At 50.4% G+C, this 17,595-nt stretch overlaps 6 protein-coding genes across 6 annotated transcripts; all 6 read left to right on the top strand.

Annotated features, from left to right (window-relative positions):
• Positions 1 to 502: 502 nt before the first annotated feature.
• On the top strand, positions 503 to 2,469 carry atfA (bZIP transcription factor atfA; the record flags this gene model as incomplete). The annotated part of the gene is made up of 3 exons (XM_043268813.1): positions 503 to 611; positions 968 to 2,096; positions 2,163 to 2,469. The coding sequence occupies 3 exons, from the start codon at positions 503 to 505 to the stop codon at positions 2,467 to 2,469; spliced, it is 1,545 nt and encodes a 514-aa protein (XP_043124748.1).
• Positions 2,470 to 3,612: 1,143 nt separating this feature from the next.
• On the top strand, positions 3,613 to 6,769 carry Aspvir_005599 (tubulin gamma complex associated family protein; the record flags this gene model as incomplete). Its single annotated transcript, XM_043268812.1, has 2 exons — positions 3,613 to 4,888; positions 4,950 to 6,769. The coding sequence occupies 2 exons, from the start codon at positions 3,613 to 3,615 to the stop codon at positions 6,767 to 6,769; spliced, it is 3,096 nt and encodes a 1,031-aa protein (XP_043124747.1).
• A 457-nt stretch (positions 6,770 to 7,226) lies between these two features.
• On the top strand, positions 7,227 to 8,576 carry Aspvir_005598 (WKF domain-containing protein; the record flags this gene model as incomplete). Its single annotated transcript, XM_043268811.1, has 1 exon — positions 7,227 to 8,576. One exon carries the CDS (start codon positions 7,227 to 7,229, stop codon positions 8,574 to 8,576), a length of 1,350 nt encoding a protein of 449 aa, XP_043124746.1.
• A 581-nt stretch (positions 8,577 to 9,157) lies between these two features.
• Positions 9,158 to 10,239, top strand: prs2 (proteasome core particle subunit alpha 1; the record flags this gene model as incomplete). The annotated part of the gene is made up of 5 exons (XM_043268810.1): positions 9,158 to 9,164; positions 9,237 to 9,299; positions 9,421 to 9,515; positions 9,575 to 9,787; positions 9,853 to 10,239. 5 exons carry the CDS (start codon positions 9,158 to 9,160, stop codon positions 10,237 to 10,239), a joined length of 765 nt encoding a protein of 254 aa, XP_043124745.1.
• A 1,583-nt stretch (positions 10,240 to 11,822) lies between these two features.
• Aspvir_005596 (uncharacterized protein) lies at positions 11,823 to 12,573 on the top strand (the record flags this gene model as incomplete). Its single annotated transcript, XM_043268809.1, has 4 exons — positions 11,823 to 11,835; positions 11,918 to 12,152; positions 12,217 to 12,382; positions 12,445 to 12,573. 4 exons carry the CDS (start codon positions 11,823 to 11,825, stop codon positions 12,571 to 12,573), a joined length of 543 nt encoding a protein of 180 aa, XP_043124744.1.
• A 2,153-nt stretch (positions 12,574 to 14,726) lies between these two features.
• On the top strand, positions 14,727 to 16,440 carry Aspvir_005595 (glycoside hydrolase family 18 protein; the record flags this gene model as incomplete). The annotated part of the gene is made up of 7 exons (XM_043268808.1): positions 14,727 to 14,924; positions 14,987 to 15,087; positions 15,147 to 15,400; positions 15,452 to 15,481; positions 15,535 to 15,584; positions 15,639 to 15,699; positions 15,782 to 16,440. 7 exons carry the CDS (start codon positions 14,727 to 14,729, stop codon positions 16,438 to 16,440), a joined length of 1,353 nt encoding a protein of 450 aa, XP_043124743.1.
• Positions 16,441 to 17,595: the final 1,155 nt, after the last annotated feature.

The following is a 17,595-nucleotide window of genomic DNA, read 5'->3' as shown; positions in this document are numbered from 1 at the left end:
TACCTGATAGCAGACTAATCGGATGCTGACTAGTCGAAACGCTTAGCTCACCACCCTCGACCGCCTCCCCTCTTCTTCCATTCTTTTCTTCCACCCCCCCTAAAATAAAATACTCCTTGTTGAACCGGACTACGTCACAACTCTTCTTCTCCCCTTGACACCTCGAAAAGTCACCACACACTAAGTACGTGCGCTTTTGCCTTGGGTGTACGTATAGTACAGCACCAGGGAAAAAGACGAGAGAAGAAGCAGAGACCAGAACAACGACAAAGCGAATTATCAACATATCTTTTTCTTACTCTGAAGAACTCTTCTCTTATTCTACTATTCTATTTGATCTTCTTTTCTAACTGGTTCATCGCAAATTGGTTCTGTGTCGCCACCACGTCCACTCGCTTGTTTCCCGTCTTTTTCCCTTCCCCTACTATTACTACCACTCTACCTTGGTCACTCTCGCGGCTCCCCTGCACTCGCCTAATATATTGTTTCCTCCTCCGGGTCTATGATGTCTGCTGCTGTCGCTTCATCTGTGCCCGCAAATCTACCGCATAGTACAAACACTCGTAATTCATCGCCAATGGATTCAAAGAAGAACGCGTTGGACGCTGGAGGTGAGTTGTATATCCGGCTCTTTGTGTGTTATGGATATGAATCTTGGTACCTTTAACACGAAACCTTCTGTGTCTATCCTCTGGTCTTCCCCTCCTTCCTGAAGTCTTGACTCTTTTTGGTCTGGCAGTACGCCACTTCTTCCCCAGATACTGCGATCTGTTTCCCACCGTCGGGATGACCTCACACTTGGCGTCATCGATGGAGGGGATTTTCCTTATCAGATTCCGACCCTGTCAACCACGCGATGCAAAGAAAACACCCACCACACGTTTGATCAAGTCACCTTGTTGTCGCATCATCGTTACTCTAACCTTATTGTACTTCTACTGACCTGGGTTCTAATTGCGCCTCTCAGACTCCAAGGCGCCTTCCGACACTAAGGACCAGAAGCCTGATGTCGACTCCCAAACCTCGCTGGCGCCTCCCCCGCGACCTGCTGTAACTACTGCCACAGATACGCCAGATTACTTCAACTCGGTTCACAATCCCTTCTCTCTGGAGCCCAATCCTTTCGAACAATCATTTGGGGGTGGTTCCCAGAGCGAAACTCCAGGAAAGTCGTTACTACCCCCTGTAGCATCGCTCACATCACCTGCTTTACCTGGCACCAGTTCCAACGGTGGCTATAATTGGTCCAATTCTTTGCGCTCTGGACCGTTGAGTCCTGCCATGCTTGCTGGACCAGCTGGTGGTAATGATTATTTCGACAGCATTGGCCGAGGTTTCCCGACTCCCAACGAATCTTCTCTTCGCACCGGTCTGACTCCAGGTGGTGGGGGTTCTATGTTCCCTGCGCCCAGTCCGAACTCCCAGGCGATTCTGCAGCAATTACAGAGTGGCGGTGCGACTCCCTCCACAATTGAATTCCATCGTACTGCATTGAACGCTGCCAAAAAGAACGGCTTGAGTGGTCCCACTTCCAACCCCACAGCCGATTCCGAGGGAGTCCACAGTGTGAGCATGGATATCAAGAGCAGTCAGCCTGCCAGCGTGGACCCTTTTACGCATCACGATGCAGCAGATGCAGCCAACGGGTTGTTCATGTTGGCCAAGGGCGGACAGGCCAATCAATTCGTCTCCAACCAATCGTCTGGTCCACATACTATTCCGGGTAACAATCAATCGCGTGACGCAGACAGGCGTGGATCTCAAAATATCAATGGCTCCGTAGCCAGTAGTAGAGAGATGAGCGGTGATGCATCTGATATGCAGGCAGAACTGGCAAAGCCTTCCGCCAAAGGGAAAGGGAAGAAAAATACTGCCACGAAAACAGGAAATACAGCCAACAATAGACGCAAAGCAGACGATACACCCGCCAGGGGTCCGAACAAGAAGGCCAAGATGAGCATCAGCTCCGGCAGCGCCGAGCCTCCCTCCGAAGCTGGCGACTCTGAGGATGAGGATGACACGAAGAAGAAATCTCAGACCGACACGAAGAAGATGACGGACGAAGAGAAGAGGAGAAATTTCTTGGAGAGGAACCGGTACGCTCGTGACTGTTGCAGGACTTCCCAGGCAACACTGATTTGATACTAATACAATCTGGTTAGGGTCGCGGCTCTGAAATGTCGTCAACGCAAGAAACAGTGGCTTGCCAATCTTCAGGCGAAGGTCGAGTTATTCACTACGGAGAATGACGCGCTCACCGCCACTGTCACGCAGCTTCGCGAGGAAATTGTCAACCTTAAGACCCTGTTGCTTGCTCACAAGGACTGTCCCGTTTCTCAAGCTCAGGGACTAGGTCCTCTCATGATGAATGGAATGTCGACAGGATTCGACCCTCATCCGTACAACATCGCAAACAACATGGGTATGCAGCCTGGTGCACCTATCCCTACTCAGGGTATGCGACGATGATAATGTGATTTCGCCCCCTTCATGATCTTTAATTGACGCCTGATCATGATTATGACATCTAAAATTCGATCTCTGCTCGACAGTGTACAGGCCGATTGGGTCTAGACGGAGATACGGTGTTTCTCGCTTCAGCTTTTTAGCCCCTACGCGGGCTTTTACATTTCGATTTCTCGGTTGCGACTTTCCCGCGGACCTATGGCATGGGCCGGTGTTTATGATGTGTACGAACTTCAAAATGGACGGGAGATCCAGCTGGTGCGATGGACTTTGACTGCACTCTCGGAAGGTGCAGTTTGGGGCGCAAAAGATTTTTTGGCGGTTTGATTCGTTCCTTTCTCCTGTCTGTCTTCTTATCTCGAATCCTTCTTTTCTCAACTCCAAGCCTCGGGTTGCATTTGTGGCTCTCAAGGCTCGGGCAGTGTAGTATCTCTGTACTCTGGCCTTCCTTTTTTCGTTCTTCACCAGGGATTATTTTTACTTGTTTTTCTATGTTCATGGGGGCACTGGTGTTTTCTGCTGTTACTCTCAGCTTTAATCGGGCGGCGTTGGCGGCTCAGGTTTGTTCTGGTGTCTTGATGACTTTCCTGCGCGTATGGTGTCTTAGGCATTGTGAATGAATCGCGATTCAGGTCATATAGCTTTCAGTTTGTAAATTGGATCGTCGTCGTCGGTGTATAATCCTTTGAGAAGCATAAATTGTGTCGCGGATTATCCCTTCAGTGGTAGTCGTTTTCCCTACAATGAATGCATTCGGCACCTAACCAAGAACTCCGTACCTTACTGACCTCTGCCGGTCTTGGCGTGCCCAAATTGATACAGATCAATCAAGATAAACACAAACATGCCGGCCTTCATGAACCCTTTTGCTATGGGAATTGAAGCTGTCAGTCAAAGTGGATGAGGTAATCTATCGGAGAACTTTCTCAACTCAATTCCCAGGATGCACTGCGGCACTTCGGAAACTCTCCTTGAACGTCGACAAACTGATCAACAAACTCCCCACCTTTGCGTTTTCCGTCGTCCGCGTCACATAACGGTTGACTCGAGCGACGCGACATTGAAAGGTAGAAGTCCTCGAGAAAGGCCAGCAAATTGAGAACAGGCGGTATTTTAAAGGCAAATCCGCAAACGGCGGCCCGGACAATGTCTTCGCGTCAACCCGCGCGCCCGCGTCGCATCGAAGATGCCCTTTCTCAACTTGTCGATTCCCTAACTCCACCTCTTTCCCTCTCAGAGATCGGCGATACGGTCTCCGAAGACGCAGACGAGCTACTTGCCGAAGCAGAAGAACGCCGACACCACGAGAACCTCGAACGTGCATGGCGCATCATCGACACATACACCAGCTCCGGAAATGACCATGCCTCGCCAGCTGACGGCGCGGGCCTGGGCGTCAGTCGCAGAGGCAGTTTAGCAGGAGGGGAAAACATCAATAACGCGTCGGACCTTATCAAGAGGAAGCTCCTCCGGGAGAATGCGAGCCCGGATAAAGCTGTGCGGTTTTCGAACTTGTATTCGCGCTTGCTGACGCAGCCGGTTCTGTCGCAGAAATGGGCGATCCTGTACTTACTGTACCGGTTGTCGGGCTCCGATTCCCAGGTCGAGCTTGCCGATGAGAATGGGAGAAGTCGGAGTCCGCTTATGGATGCGGGGAATCTGCAGAATATGATGGTGAAAAGTGGTCATCAGAGAGTAAGACATGGTCTGGGTCCAAGATTGGAGGGGGATTCGGACGAGGATGGCCCGGCTGTCAGTTCCTCTGCTTCGCAGATTCCAGCGAAGATGGAGCGGAAGACCTCCGTGCGGCGGCAGGAGTGGGAGAGGGAAAAGGATGTCGACCAGGAACACGGCCATGTCACGGCTGACAGAGTTAAAGGAGGTCGAATGGCTCCTGGCGCACACGATGCTGCGCCTAGAGATAACCGCCCTGTGGACAATCAGAAGGCATCGTTTCAAACCCAGTCATTTTCAGATAACTTCGAAAAGCGGCCTCATGAGAGCGGACTTTTACGTGATTTACCCTACAACTTGCAAGGATTGTCGTCTTCCAATCTGGAGTTCTCGTCACCCTCTGTTCTAAAACTACCACCGACTCTTCCCATACCCGTCTTGTCTCTCCTGAACACCTTGGCTGAGCCGTGTCTGCTATATAAAGGTCTGTCGAAATATGTGGAGGATTCTGGAGGCGGCTTGCTCACCCAGAGCTTGCGGGCTGCTCTTTCAAACGAGCTCCGTTCCTACCTGGGTCTTGTAGCCACCTTGGAAGGGGAGATTCGAAGGGCGCTGGCCGCTAGCGGAGATCCCTATCAGTCCAAGGAATCGTCCCAAGGGTTGGTAACGTTGAAGCGTTGTGTAGTATGGACAAGAGACGCGACAATGGCGTTACGGTTGATGAGTTTAATAGTTGAGGAGGCTCGGAGTAAGTGTGATTTCCCCTCGACTGTGTCTTTTTGTCTTCCATCGAGCTAACGGCACTCCAGACAAAAAAGGTGGTCAATTGATATCCTTGATTCATGGGTTCTCGACGTCTCACGGAGACCCTTTTGTTAGTACCTTTGCGGAGAAGCTGCTCTCACACGTTACATGCCCGTTTTACGATATGCTGCGACTGTGGATCTATGATGGTGAGCTTTCAGATCCGTACCAGGAGTTTTTTGTCGTGGAACCGGAATTCAGACCGAACACGGACCCACGACGCCTTGCGACCAGTGTCTGGGAAGACAAATATAAACTGGATGACGAGATGGTGCCGTCAATCATCACGCAGGATTTTGCGAAGAAAGTCTTTCTTATCGGCAAATCGCTGAACTTCATCAGATACGGATGCGGGGACTCTGGATGGGTCGAGGCATATTCTAAAGAAGCGTCCAAAGAGTTGCACTATGGTGATACGGCTAGCCTCGAGGCATCGATCGATGAAGCCTACAAAACAACTATGGCGCGACTCATCTATCTCATGGACGAAAAGTTCAAGCTGTTCGACCACTTGCATGCGCTCAAGAAGTATCTGCTACTGGGCCAGGGCGACTTCATCGCCTTGCTCATGGAATCCTTGGCATCGAACCTTGATCGGCCGGCCAATTCACAATATAGGCATACTCTCACCGCGCAGCTGGAGCATGCCATTCGTGCTTCCAACGCGCAATACGACCCGCCCGACGTTCTCCGCCGTTTGGATGCCCGTATGTTGGAACTCAGTCACGGTGAGATAGGATGGGACTGCTTTACTCTCGAATACAAAATAGATGCGCCTGTTGACGTTGTTATCACGCCCTGGGGCTCGACTCAATATCTGAAGGTGTTCAATTTCCTGTGGCGAGTTAAGCGTGTCGAATTTGCCCTGGGCAGCACTTGGCGGCGATGTATGACTGGCGCTCGCGGAGTCTTAGGAAGCGTCAGCGACAAAGTCGGAGCTGACTGGAAACGGGCAAGGTGTGTCATCGCAGAAATGATTCATTTTGTTTGCCAGCTGCAGTACTACATCCTCTTTGAGGTCATCGAGGCCAGTTGGGATCAATTGCAGACGGCCATCTCCAAGCCAGGGTGTACGCTTGACGATTTGATTGAAGCACATACCAAATATCTCAACTCTATCACGCACAAGGGTCTGTTGGGCTCGACATCCTCATCCCGCACCGCATCCGGTCACAAACAAGAAGAGGGCTTCTTGACCCAGCTTCATCAAATATTGAAGGTCATGCTGGCGTACAAGGATGCCGCTGATGGACTTTATTCGTTCTCCGTCGCAGAGTTTACCCGAAGACAAGAGCTTAGTGCTAAGATAGAAACGCGCACTGCTCAGGGGCGCTGGGGCATTACTGAGCGCGATCTCCTATCTTCCCGGCATCCACAAGGTCATAAGAACTCATTGTCGTCATTCCCCCCATCGCTGGCCCAAACTCCAACTGTCGGAGTCGATGGCGATGGGTTCGATACCCCGTCATCCCTCGCCGGCCAAGAGCTTTCTGCAGACGACCACATGCTGGCGTCACTTCGCACACGTCTGCGCGAGCTCTCTGCGGAGTTCCGCTCCAGACTGAACGTGCTACTGGGCGACCTAGCCTACCAACCTGATGTCGACATGCGCTTCCTTGGAGTCGTCATGAACTTCAACGATGTCTATGAACCAGTCCGGAGAAGGAGGACGGCAACGACCAGCACCAAGGACAAGGAGCGGGCAAGGCGAAAGGCTGCAGCATCTACCGCACCTGGAGCCAACGGCGAGGCCGGGCCCCAAAAGGAAGCCAGACGGGAAAGGAAGGACACCTCGGGAGCTGAGCATAGCGGTAATGGAAGTTGAACTGGGTCATGATTTCACGTCGAGCATTTTTGCGCACATGGGTTTAGATGTTGGGAGTCGGACATTCGTCGGAGTCGGGAAATGGGCCTGCATGATAACGCGAGATGAATATACGGTTTCCCAACGATATAGAACTTTAACATTATGTTGACCTATTGAACGAATCTGTAAATATCACTCATATTGTTGGTACAGAATACTCAAAACATCTCTCTCCAAGGCCAATCGCTTATCGGTGGCCCGATACTGATAAGCGGACGCTATGTTGCAGACTCCGCAACTCACGTGGAAAATTCTCCAGAGCTTCATGAATTCACCAAGATCGGTATACCTTTCAACGAGGACTAATATCCGAATAATTTACTCTTACTGCATTTGAAATATCTCTAACAAGCTTACAATATACTCAACTCTTCAATTCCACCTGACGTCCCCGAGAATACCGCTTACGCTCTCCATGTCGAGCGAGAAATCGGAGGAGTCGTCGCATTTGTCGGCGTCGAAAAAGGCAGGCCGCAAGCTCAAGCACGCGAACGATACGCCTGCAGTAGAAAACGGTGAGACCGAGAAGGTTGATAAGAAGGACAAGAAAACCAAGGACAAGAAGAAAAAGGGCAAGTCCAGCGATGGACGGGGCACTGAGGACGCCGCAGTGACGACCGACATGGGTGAGAAGAAGCAGAAGCAGAAAGAGAAGAAGAGCAAGAAGAGACGGCTTGATGACGAGAATGACGGGGAGGAGAAAGCGGTTGCCGAGCCGGAGTCTGAGTCTCAGCAGCGGCGCAAGAAGAAGAGGGTGTCTTTTTCGGCGGATACGGTGATGCGGGACGGTGAGGAGAGCGAGAGTGAGAGCCGTCCCGAAGTTAAGAATGGGGACGCTGAAGCGGTTCAGGCTCCCCTTGCTACGGAGGAACAGGTTGACGCGGATGACGAGGGCGAGAAGAAAAAGAAGAAGAAGGAGAAGAAGAAAAAGAAGAAGGATCAGTCTGTCACGACTGCTTCGGATAGTACACCGACGTCTCACGAGTCTCCTGTCCTTTCCTATCTCAATCTGTACCACAACCACCGATCTGCTTGGAAATTCCAAAAGAACCGCGAGACGCATCTATTCAAACACATCATGTCTTTGGAACATGTTCCTGCGAAATACAACGCCGCACTTCTTTCTTACCTGAAGGGATTGAAAAGCGAGGGTGCCAAGCAACGGCTACAACAGGTTGCTGAGGAGGTCGTGAAAGCTGAAATGGAAGAGGATCTGGTGAAAGAGCAAGCAACGGAGACGGAGGACAAGACCGAGTCTGATATGACAGGCTACAACAAGGTCGTGGAGGCTTTTAGAACACGCTTGTCGCAAGGCGGGGACGATTTTGACGAGATTGAGATACCTGACTCGCTTGACGGAGAACGACTGGCGAAGCTTCAGAGACGGCAGCGAGCGGAGCTTGTGCTGTTTGCTGTCAGCGGAAAGTTGTTCTACCTCGAGAAAACAAAAGCGAAGCGGGGCCCGAGCACCCAGGCTCCGCCTGCTAGAAAGAAGAAGAAGAACCGGACCGCTTTCGTGGAAATCTCGAGCAGCAGTGAAAGCGAAAGTTCTAGTGACAGCGACAGCGAGAAGAAGCCCAAAAAGGCCGCAAAGCCGAAGAAAGACAGCTCTAGTGAAAGCTCATCGACCGATTCGAGCAGCGATAGTGATGACAACGGCAGCCACAAAGAGAAAGCTACAGGGAAGAAGGAAGCCAGCTCAAGTGAAAGTTCCAACGACTCGTCGACGGACTCTAGGAGTGACAGTGACAGTGACAGCAACTGAAAGGATAGGTTCAAGGGCTCTGACCCTCCTCATTCTCTGGATGTCTTCCGCGGCTCGGTCGATCAGCATATATAGACCAAGCGTCACATTTTACCCAGTATAAAACTTTACAATATGGAGGGACACTAGTATCTCATGTATAGCATTGCCGTGTGAATTGTGTATAGTCAAAAGCTGGTACTTGGCTGGGGTTGTACGGAGTTCTTGCAGGTTACGTGGTGATCTCTCAGAATGTGTATCTAAGGCTTAAGGTATTTCAAGCCTAGGAAACCTATAAGAGTGAAATATTTATCGGATCCAGTCAATCGAAACGTAAGCGTAAGCATATATCAACAGAGCACCGGGTCTACGTGAGCCTGTTGCTGTAGGATATGTAAAGGCGGTGACAGCGGAGCTTACTCAATCGGGCTCACAAGCTTGGAGCTTCGGCCAGGCACCTTCAAGCACGCGTACGTTGGAGATTCGCTGTCCTTCATCCTCCAATCCTCTTCCTTTCAATCCCAATCTCTACCTCTTTAGAGTCATATATCTCACTGTTTTCTGTTTTCTTTTCCTGAGGAATAATATCGCACACCGCAATCATGTCTGGTAAGCTCCTTGGCTTCTTCATCTGAGTTGACCTCCATGACTTCATCAGAGCTGACATTCTCTTCCGAACAGGGAGCGCTGGCTATGATAGACACATCACCATTTTCTCAGACCAAGGTCGTCTGTACCAAGTCGGTATGTACATTTTTCGAGAGCGCGCCAGTTTTTCTCCAGTTCGCGGTTCCGGCCCTCATCGTGCGCATTGCCGCAAACGCCATCAACTCTCGGCTGAACAACGCTGATCGTTGAAAATTAGAATATGCCTTCAAGGCCATTACAGCCGCAAATATCACCTCAATCGGTGTGAGAGGGAAGAACTGCGCAGTGGTATTGTCTCAGAAGAAAGTCGCTGTAGGTCGTTTCACCTCACTTGGCAGGGATACTGCGGCAATCTAATCGAATCATTAAAGGATAAACTGATTGACCCGTCGTCCGTTTCGCACGTTTTTCGGCTTTCTCCCTCCGTCGGTTGTGTCATGACTGGTTCTATTGCTGATGCCAGAGCTTCTGTCGACCGTGCTCGCGGAGAGGCGGCTGAATTCCGGTACAAATATGGCTACGAAATGCCTTGCGACGTCCTTGCAAAAAGACTTGCCAACATCAACCAAGTTTACACACAAAGGGTTGGTCTTTTTGTGGCTTCTTCAGTGATTGTCAAGTCGCAGGCTAACAAGAGCAATACCTTCAGGCTTACATGCGTCCGCTAGGCGTTGCCATGACTCTGATTTCCGTTGACGACGAGAAAGGCCCACAACTTTACAAATGCGATCCCGCAGGATACTATGTCGGGTACAAGGCCACTGCATCCGGTCCCAAGCAGCAGGAGGCGCTCAATTACTTGGAGAAGAAACTGAAGAACAAGGATTATGCTGAGGGTAGCTGGGAGGAGGTGGTCGAGCTCGGTATCACGGCCTTGAGCAACGTGTTGAGCGTCGACTTCAAGAAGCACGAGTTGGAGATTGGTATCGTTGGTGGTCCTCGAGCAGACGGCAAGGAGGGAACAGATTCTGCGTTCCGTGCCTTGACGGAAGACGAGATTGACGAGCGGCTACAGGCCATCAGCGAGAAGGATTGATTTGGTACAGGAGGATCCATGTTGCTAGATGCAGACGACATAACAATGCCACTCCTTTGAATGCTCTGTGCGCTGTCTCATTCATCCCTACTGCTGATATTCTTGGAGCGCCTTGTTCCATGCGAGTCCTTGATTTAGAAAGGTAGGTCACATCATCGTCCGCTGTCCTCCACATCGGTGGCAACTTCAACGCCTGGGGACAATGGCTGTGATATAAGTCCTTTGCTATATGACAGGCTCGAATCGAGGGCGCTATGGACTGCAGCATGCAGGAGCTGCGTTTCGACTGTACCGAACTCCTTCGGTAAGCGTTACAGTAACCAGGTGTAGTTGATGTAAAGCAGCGTCAGGGATGAACCTACGCAGACATCCTTGTCACTGTCCACTACGATCTATAGTTCGTTAAAGGGGATGTTACTCCTGCTTAATTCGCCACATGTGGATCGTGAGTTCAGGTCTCAGGGGGCCTCAGGCACTGAGGTACCACCTATCACTTTTCCACTTTCAGCTGCAGTTGCTTTTTTCGCGCTGCGGCGGACGTGTGGCTGAGCTGTGTGGTGTGGCTTGACGCTCATTGTTATGCCTGCCAAAACTGTATCCTCATCGTCAACCATCTTGTTAACAGCTGCTTTTACTTTTGTAAAGTTGTAGAAGAGTATATTCCCGATCGGCATGTGGCGGAGATATTTGCCTGTGCCATCCAGCTGGAATGTGTTCTGCACTTGTCTTGACTTTCGAATTGCGACTGACTCGATGACTTGTCATGCCAGTTTCGGACGAACCACAACACTAGCTCCCTAACCAACGTCTCCACCCTACTTAAGATGCATAGGTACTCCGTACACTATGGCCCTTTGTACCCTAACGTTATTCCGAGATCCAGCAGCGAGACACCATGGTGGATCAGCATTCCGCTGACTCGGTTGTGACACATGAGAAAACGGATGAATTGGCCACTAACCATTGACCATTCGATATCCATTACTCTGCGGAGTGGTTCTCTATCCCAATCTATCAATTGTTTACTTCTTTCCCTTTTTACCCTTGTCCAACGCTCTGCTGCATACTAAATCCGTTTTTTCCGAGCAGGAGCCTACCTTATCTCGCGCTTAGGTTCCAGCTTCTTTCCAGGTTTCCGGATACGACAATGGAAAGGTCTATGTGGATGCTCGGATGCATGGCTATTCATGGAGCCTTTGCTTGCTCCAGATCCACTGCTGTGGTCATCGCCCAGCTGTGCTGACGAGCTGTGATATTCTAAACTGCTCTTCCCTGCAGCCATTGGTGCAGCCAGCCACAGCTAAGGATCGTGTCTTTGTGTAGAGATTCTGTCCTTCCTGCGTCTCCAGCTATACGGTCCTGGGCTGGGATATCGAGCAATTGATCAATGGAGGATCAAGCTTAAAAGGAAAACCCGCCCTTGACCACGGGGCCAGACTTTGTAGATGAAACCATCTCGAGCACGAACGGGTTCGTTCTCTTGTCTGTTTGTCTTTACCTTTCTGCTCTTCTCTCTTGCAGTCTTGTCGTTGCTTCCTCCCCTCTCTGCTTTGTGTTCTCAAAGTGCTTCTCACACGGTAGCAATGGCTGATGGACGTAAGCAGTGTCAACACCCGGCAATGGACACTTTGAGGTAGTCCGCGCCCTACAAGATGCTAATGGGTAATCCATATCATAGTTAATCAAGCTCGAGCCTTGAGGGTCGCCGAGATCATCAACGACTACCGGACGCTTCTCATACACATTCCCCAACAGAATGTGCAAGCACCGCCAGAAGATGCTCATGAAGAAGGCTATGTTGTGCTGAGGGAGAGCATCGCTGCAGCACAGACTCTTATCTCGGCAAGCTACAATGCAAGAGCAGTACCTACTCAAGCGAGCAGTGAGGAGACGGAACGGGCAGAACTGCAGAGGTACATATCTTCCACCGCCGAGCGAAGAGCTGAGGAGACATATTCTTATCTGTCATGCCGTTAGGGTCATTCTCGACGCCAGCGCACGGCGCTTCCAAGCGCATAAGATCTACCTCCGGGCGGCGGCAGCCAGACGCTGGGCGATACATCGGCAAAATGTCCTTCGGGGTCAGAGACCAGGACCGCAACATGCGAGCCAACTGAAGGCTGTGAACGACACATTCCGCCTGGTAGGCTGCCTTCGCAGAGAAATTCACTCTAGAAAGTACAGGCTGACCTGCAGTCTTGCCAGGAACTTCAACAAATAACCGATGCACATGTTGTCGCTGATCTTCGGGCTGCGGATGTACGCGCAGGACACTGGCTGGATGACGACCCGTCTCTGAGCGCGATTCTGGCCTTGATCCGGTCACGATCGTAAACCCCGAGGCGACCTTGTCTCAAGATATAGTTTGACCGCTGGTGACATTCCGAATTCCCCCTCTGCTCCGAAGAATTAATACGGGAGGTGGCATGCTACATTTTCTCTTGACTAAAAAGCGCCGGTCGCTTATCCTTTGGAGAGACACAAAAGCAACCTGCGGGCATTCTTTGGTTTCTCTCTATTTTCCATTCTTCTATATGTTACTATAACTGATGATATCCCTTGAGTGGCCAATTTTCTGTGTATTTCGGGTTTAGATATGGTTGCAATTTGACCTTTTCTACGTCACCGTTTCTAGTGTCTCATTGCTGCAACTGATTCGCGTGGTGTCGTGTCCACCCCAGCAGACCCGGAGGTCTCTGATTGTACAAGGTATCTCAACGTGTCTTCGGTACTCTAAGCATGATGCCGGACGCCGGACGACTAGACTCCAACGTCGCACTAGCCACAAGAAAGCACCATGTCCATGTCACAGGATTGAGTGGAGTCAACTAAGGGTCAGACACATCCCAGCTGAGATACAGTGGGGCAGAAACCCAGCAGCCCACTATCCTCTTTCCGCCCCCCAAGTTGAATGGTTTTCGGTCCCTATTTTTTTTTGAGGTGCATAGACTACGGTAGCTGTCTAATTTACAAAGAATGCTCGAAACAATGTTATTTCCAGTCGACCCTTAAATTGACTACGATGATGATATAATGTGGCGGTGCGAAGGGTCCTGCAGTAGTGTCGAGTCAGTCAACACCAATCAGTGGGCTGACTCTGTGGGTTTCGGGCAGTGTTCAGCTGGTAAGGTCAGGTCCAAATGTGGTCCGCTCTCTGGTTACTTTTTTGAGGTTTGATGATTGATGTTTGAGAATTGCCGCGAAATCAAGGATAGGGGGACTGCCACGGTTCATCTCATCCATGTAGATGCAGAAATACTGCAGGTTGTGTGACAGATCGCACGAGGTCTGCTGTCGTGCCCTGGAATCTATGATCTATCTAGATTGGATTGTGGAATGTGGGATACTTACCTTGTCCTCGGCCACGTTGCATTGCCCTTTTTCTCTTTTCTGTCCAGTCGGAAAAGTCTCAAATTGTCGGATTTATTCGTAACCAATGAATCGGATTCAAGTGAGATGAAAAGAAGCAGACATACAAGAGGTTCTGCAATTGGTTTTCCAAATGTTTCACAGTCTTCATCACTGTGATCATGTAGAACCTCAGTCGCTCTTTGTCCCTCTACAGGTTGACCTCCTCATGTGATCTATATCTCGAGTCTTGCTTCATCTATCCACCTCCTCCTTGACTACTCCATCTGTAGATGCATCCTGAAGCCGCTCTTTCGGTGCTCGAATGTCCAGATTAAGTTGATCGGACACTATCCGGGATCGTCCCGTGGTTCACCAAGTGCAACTCATGTTCCCATGATAGAGCTTCCTCTGGTTTCAAGTGCATATCAGAAGCCCCTCGAGATGTGAAGACGAACTAGGACTGGATGACAGCAGGGCCAGCCGACACTCTTCGTGTTGCACAATTTCCCTGTCCCATGACGGATCGACAGAGCTAGCCCAAGTGGGGTATCTGTGAGGCTATTCCATTTCTCTCGGCCTTAATCTGATCTAGTTCTGTGGCGGGAAACTTGACAACATCTCAGTCAATGCTCTATTCTAGTTCAAGGAGAGAGATTCAGTTTATCAGGCAGCAAGAATTGTATCTGGAAAATCAAGATTCTTATCCTAAAACCTGTCTAGAGCCCATTTTACGGTGAGTAGGATTAGTACTTAAAGAGTGTCTTCTATCACTGTTCTTTCTTATCTCTTCATCTCTCTGAATCCTACTATTTACTCACTTTCCACACTAGGTTATTAAACTAGAGCTGGTGGCAGTCTCTTTTCCTCCTATCGATTCACGAAACACTGAAAGCTCTGATTTTCATTCACAACCTCGCGAGTAAGTGTCCCTCATTCACTGCTTTTCTCGCAACCTAACTCGCGAGATATCTGGCAACACCATGGTCTATAAATACCTCTTCTTCCCAGCTTCTTCTCTTTCTCTTCTTTTATAGCATCTGTACTTGTCCACTCCTTTGTGCTTCTACAGAGATCTACTCTGCTGGCAATACCTTCTCTCACTCCTTTAAATCAGCCTACCTTCCACTGGTGGAAGAATGGCGTCCAATCCTTTCAATTACTGTCTCCTTTGGCTCATAGCCTTCATTGGGCTTGCAGCTCCCCTCGCTCTTTCGGTTCCCAATGGAAATGACGCTGGTTGTCGTACTCAGTCTAATATCCTGGCAGATACTGAGAATTCTAGTGAGGTCAGCATGGAGGGCGGTTACAAGTCTATCGCATACTTTGTCGATTGGGTGAGTGTTCCCCTGGTTTTCTTTCAGACGAACCCAACAGGACCTAGCTGACAGCCAACTAGGCAATTTATCAACGCAACTACCACGTTTTCGACCTTCCCGCGGACAAATTGACTCATGTTCTCTACGCCTTCGCTGATGTCCGACCCGACTCGGGAGAAGTGTGAGTATTCATCGAAGCATACTCTTCCTTGTGGCAGCTCGACTAATCGTGGCGACAAGGTTTATGAGAGATCCATTCGCGGATGTCGACAAACACTACCCAGGTGATTCCTGGAATGAACCCGGAACCAACGTTTACGGCTGCATCAAACAGTTGTTCCTCCTCAAGAAGCAAAACCGCAAGCTCAAGGTCCTTCTCTCCATCGGAGGTTGGACCTTGTCTGCAAACCTCACCCAGGGAACAAGCACGGATGCTGGACGCAACACTTTTGCCCAGTCTGCTGCGAAGCTGGTCCTTGATTATGGCTTCGATGGTAAGTTTTCCCTTCATGTGCATTGGGTTACTGTAGTTGCTGATTGATCAGGTATCGATATCGATTGGGAATATCCACAGAGTGAGTTTCAAAAGGTGCAATGGGTGACCAGTGATTGTTGACGTTCTGTCCAGACGATGTTGAGGCTCAAGCTTATGTGTCGTTGCTCCAGAAGTGCAGAGAGGTGAGTTGGATTCTTCATGTGTCCGTCGTCCGGTCAGTGGACTGACCTCCCTAGGCCTTGGACAAGGCAGCCGGCCCCAATCGCAGATTTCTTCTCACGATAGCTTGCCCTGCCGGTAAGTCTTCGTCCTTGGCTCCACGCAGAATCTTTCGGCACTGGCGAGCCGGTGGCGTGGGTTTAATTGACATTCGATCTAGGACCCAACAATTACTCCAAGCTTAAGCTGCGGGAGATGACACCTTTTCTCGACTTCTACAATCTCATGGCATACGATTATGCCGGAAGCTGGGACTCCATTGCAGGCCACCAGGCCAACCTCTTCCCATCCAATGGCAACCCCTCTTCCACCCCATTTTCGACGATCCAGGCCATCAATTTCTACACTCAAGTCGGAGGAGTCCCGCCTTCCAAGATCGTTCTGGGAATGCCGCTTTACGGTCGTGACTTCTTGAGCACCAACGGGCCCGGCACCCCCTACTCCGGGAATGGAGCTGGAAGCTGGGAGCATGGTGTCTGGGATTACAAAGCTCTTCCCCAACCCGGAGCAACGGAGTCCTTTGACCAGCAAGCAGGTGCCTCTTGGTCCTACGATGCAGGCGCCCGCAGCATGGTCTCGTACGACACCGTCGCCGCTGCCGAGGTGAAAGTGGACTTCATCAAAAGGCAGGGCTTGGGAGGTGGCATGTGGTGGGAGGCCAGTGGTGACAAGGGAGGAAAGGCGGCGAATAAGGCTGACGGCAGTCTGATTGGGACTTTTGTGGAGGGCGTCGGTGGTGTAAACGCACTCGAACAGAGCCAGAATAATCTGGACTACCACGAGTCTCAATTCGACAACGTGCGTGCTGGTTTCCCTTGAAGCCAAACCGACGACTTGATGTCATGTGACGTTACTCGAGCTTTCTTGTGACCAGTAGAACTAGATCTTAGCGATCTTTAACAGATTCACACTGGGTGATCTAATGACATGATGAACGATCAACTTTCAGTTCCTAGCACCGACTGATATCTTCATAGATCTATTGCCTCGATGTTCCGTCCAAATTGACTACCACTATAGCATGAGTGAGTAGTCCCTGGCACTACGCTACTGCAAAGCACGTGAGAAAGTAATGGATGGCAGGATTTCCGATTTTTATCTTTATTTTCTTGAACTGCTACTACTCTCAACCTCATTCCACCACTTCAACCAATACCGACATTGCCCGGTAGATCACCACACACTACCGGTACGGACGAACAGTGGAACGACCCGTTTCAGAAGAGCCGAGCATTTACTTGGACTCGTCAAAGACGTAGGTGAGGTGGCACTTGCCGCAGTACTGACGGTTGTGCATAGCAGCCATGAAGATACCAGCACCGCACTACAAATTCGTTAGCTGCGAGCTGTTGCTTTTCAGAAAGTAAGTTGACATACCTCGGGGGAGGGGCACTCGCGGCGGAGACGCTCGATCTTGCCATCGCCGTCAACCTTGTAGTACTTGAGGACAGCGAGCTTGGTCTTCTTGCGCTTGTGCTTGATCTTCTTGGGGGTGGTGTAGACCTTCTTCTTGCGCTTCTTGGCACCACCACGCAGGCGGAGCACGAGGTGCAGGGTCGACTCCTTCTGGATGTTGTAGTCAGAGAGGGTACGGCCGTCCTCGAGCTGCTTGCCAGCGAAGATCAGACGCTGCTGGTCGGGGGGGATTCCCTCCTTGTCTGTTACCAGGTCAGATTAAGAGTCTCTCGAGTCATTGTGCTCGGAGGGGTTGCGTACCCTGGATCTTGGACTTGACATTGTCAATGGTGTCCGAAGACTCCACCTCGAGGGTGATAGTCTTACCCGTAAGGGTCTTGACGAAGATCTGCATCTTGAATGAAGGCCTGTGAGAGTGATATCGTCAGAACCGTGGTCGTTGAGCTTTTTAAAGCCATCATCCTCGGGTTGCAATTTCTGCTCGCGCTTTCTGAGAGATTACATTGCAACGTCGAGGACAATGGATTTTAAATGAAATTTGAGTGATTCCATTTCGAT

The sequence above is a fragment of the Aspergillus viridinutans genome (assembly GCF_018404265.1).
Source record: "Aspergillus viridinutans IFM 47045 DNA, scaffold_3, whole genome shotgun sequence".
In the NCBI taxonomy this organism is placed as follows: Eukaryota; Fungi; Ascomycota; class Eurotiomycetes; order Eurotiales; family Aspergillaceae; genus Aspergillus; species Aspergillus viridinutans.
Note: the sequence above shows the minus strand (reverse complement) of the source record. Positions and strands in the feature narration are given on the sequence as shown.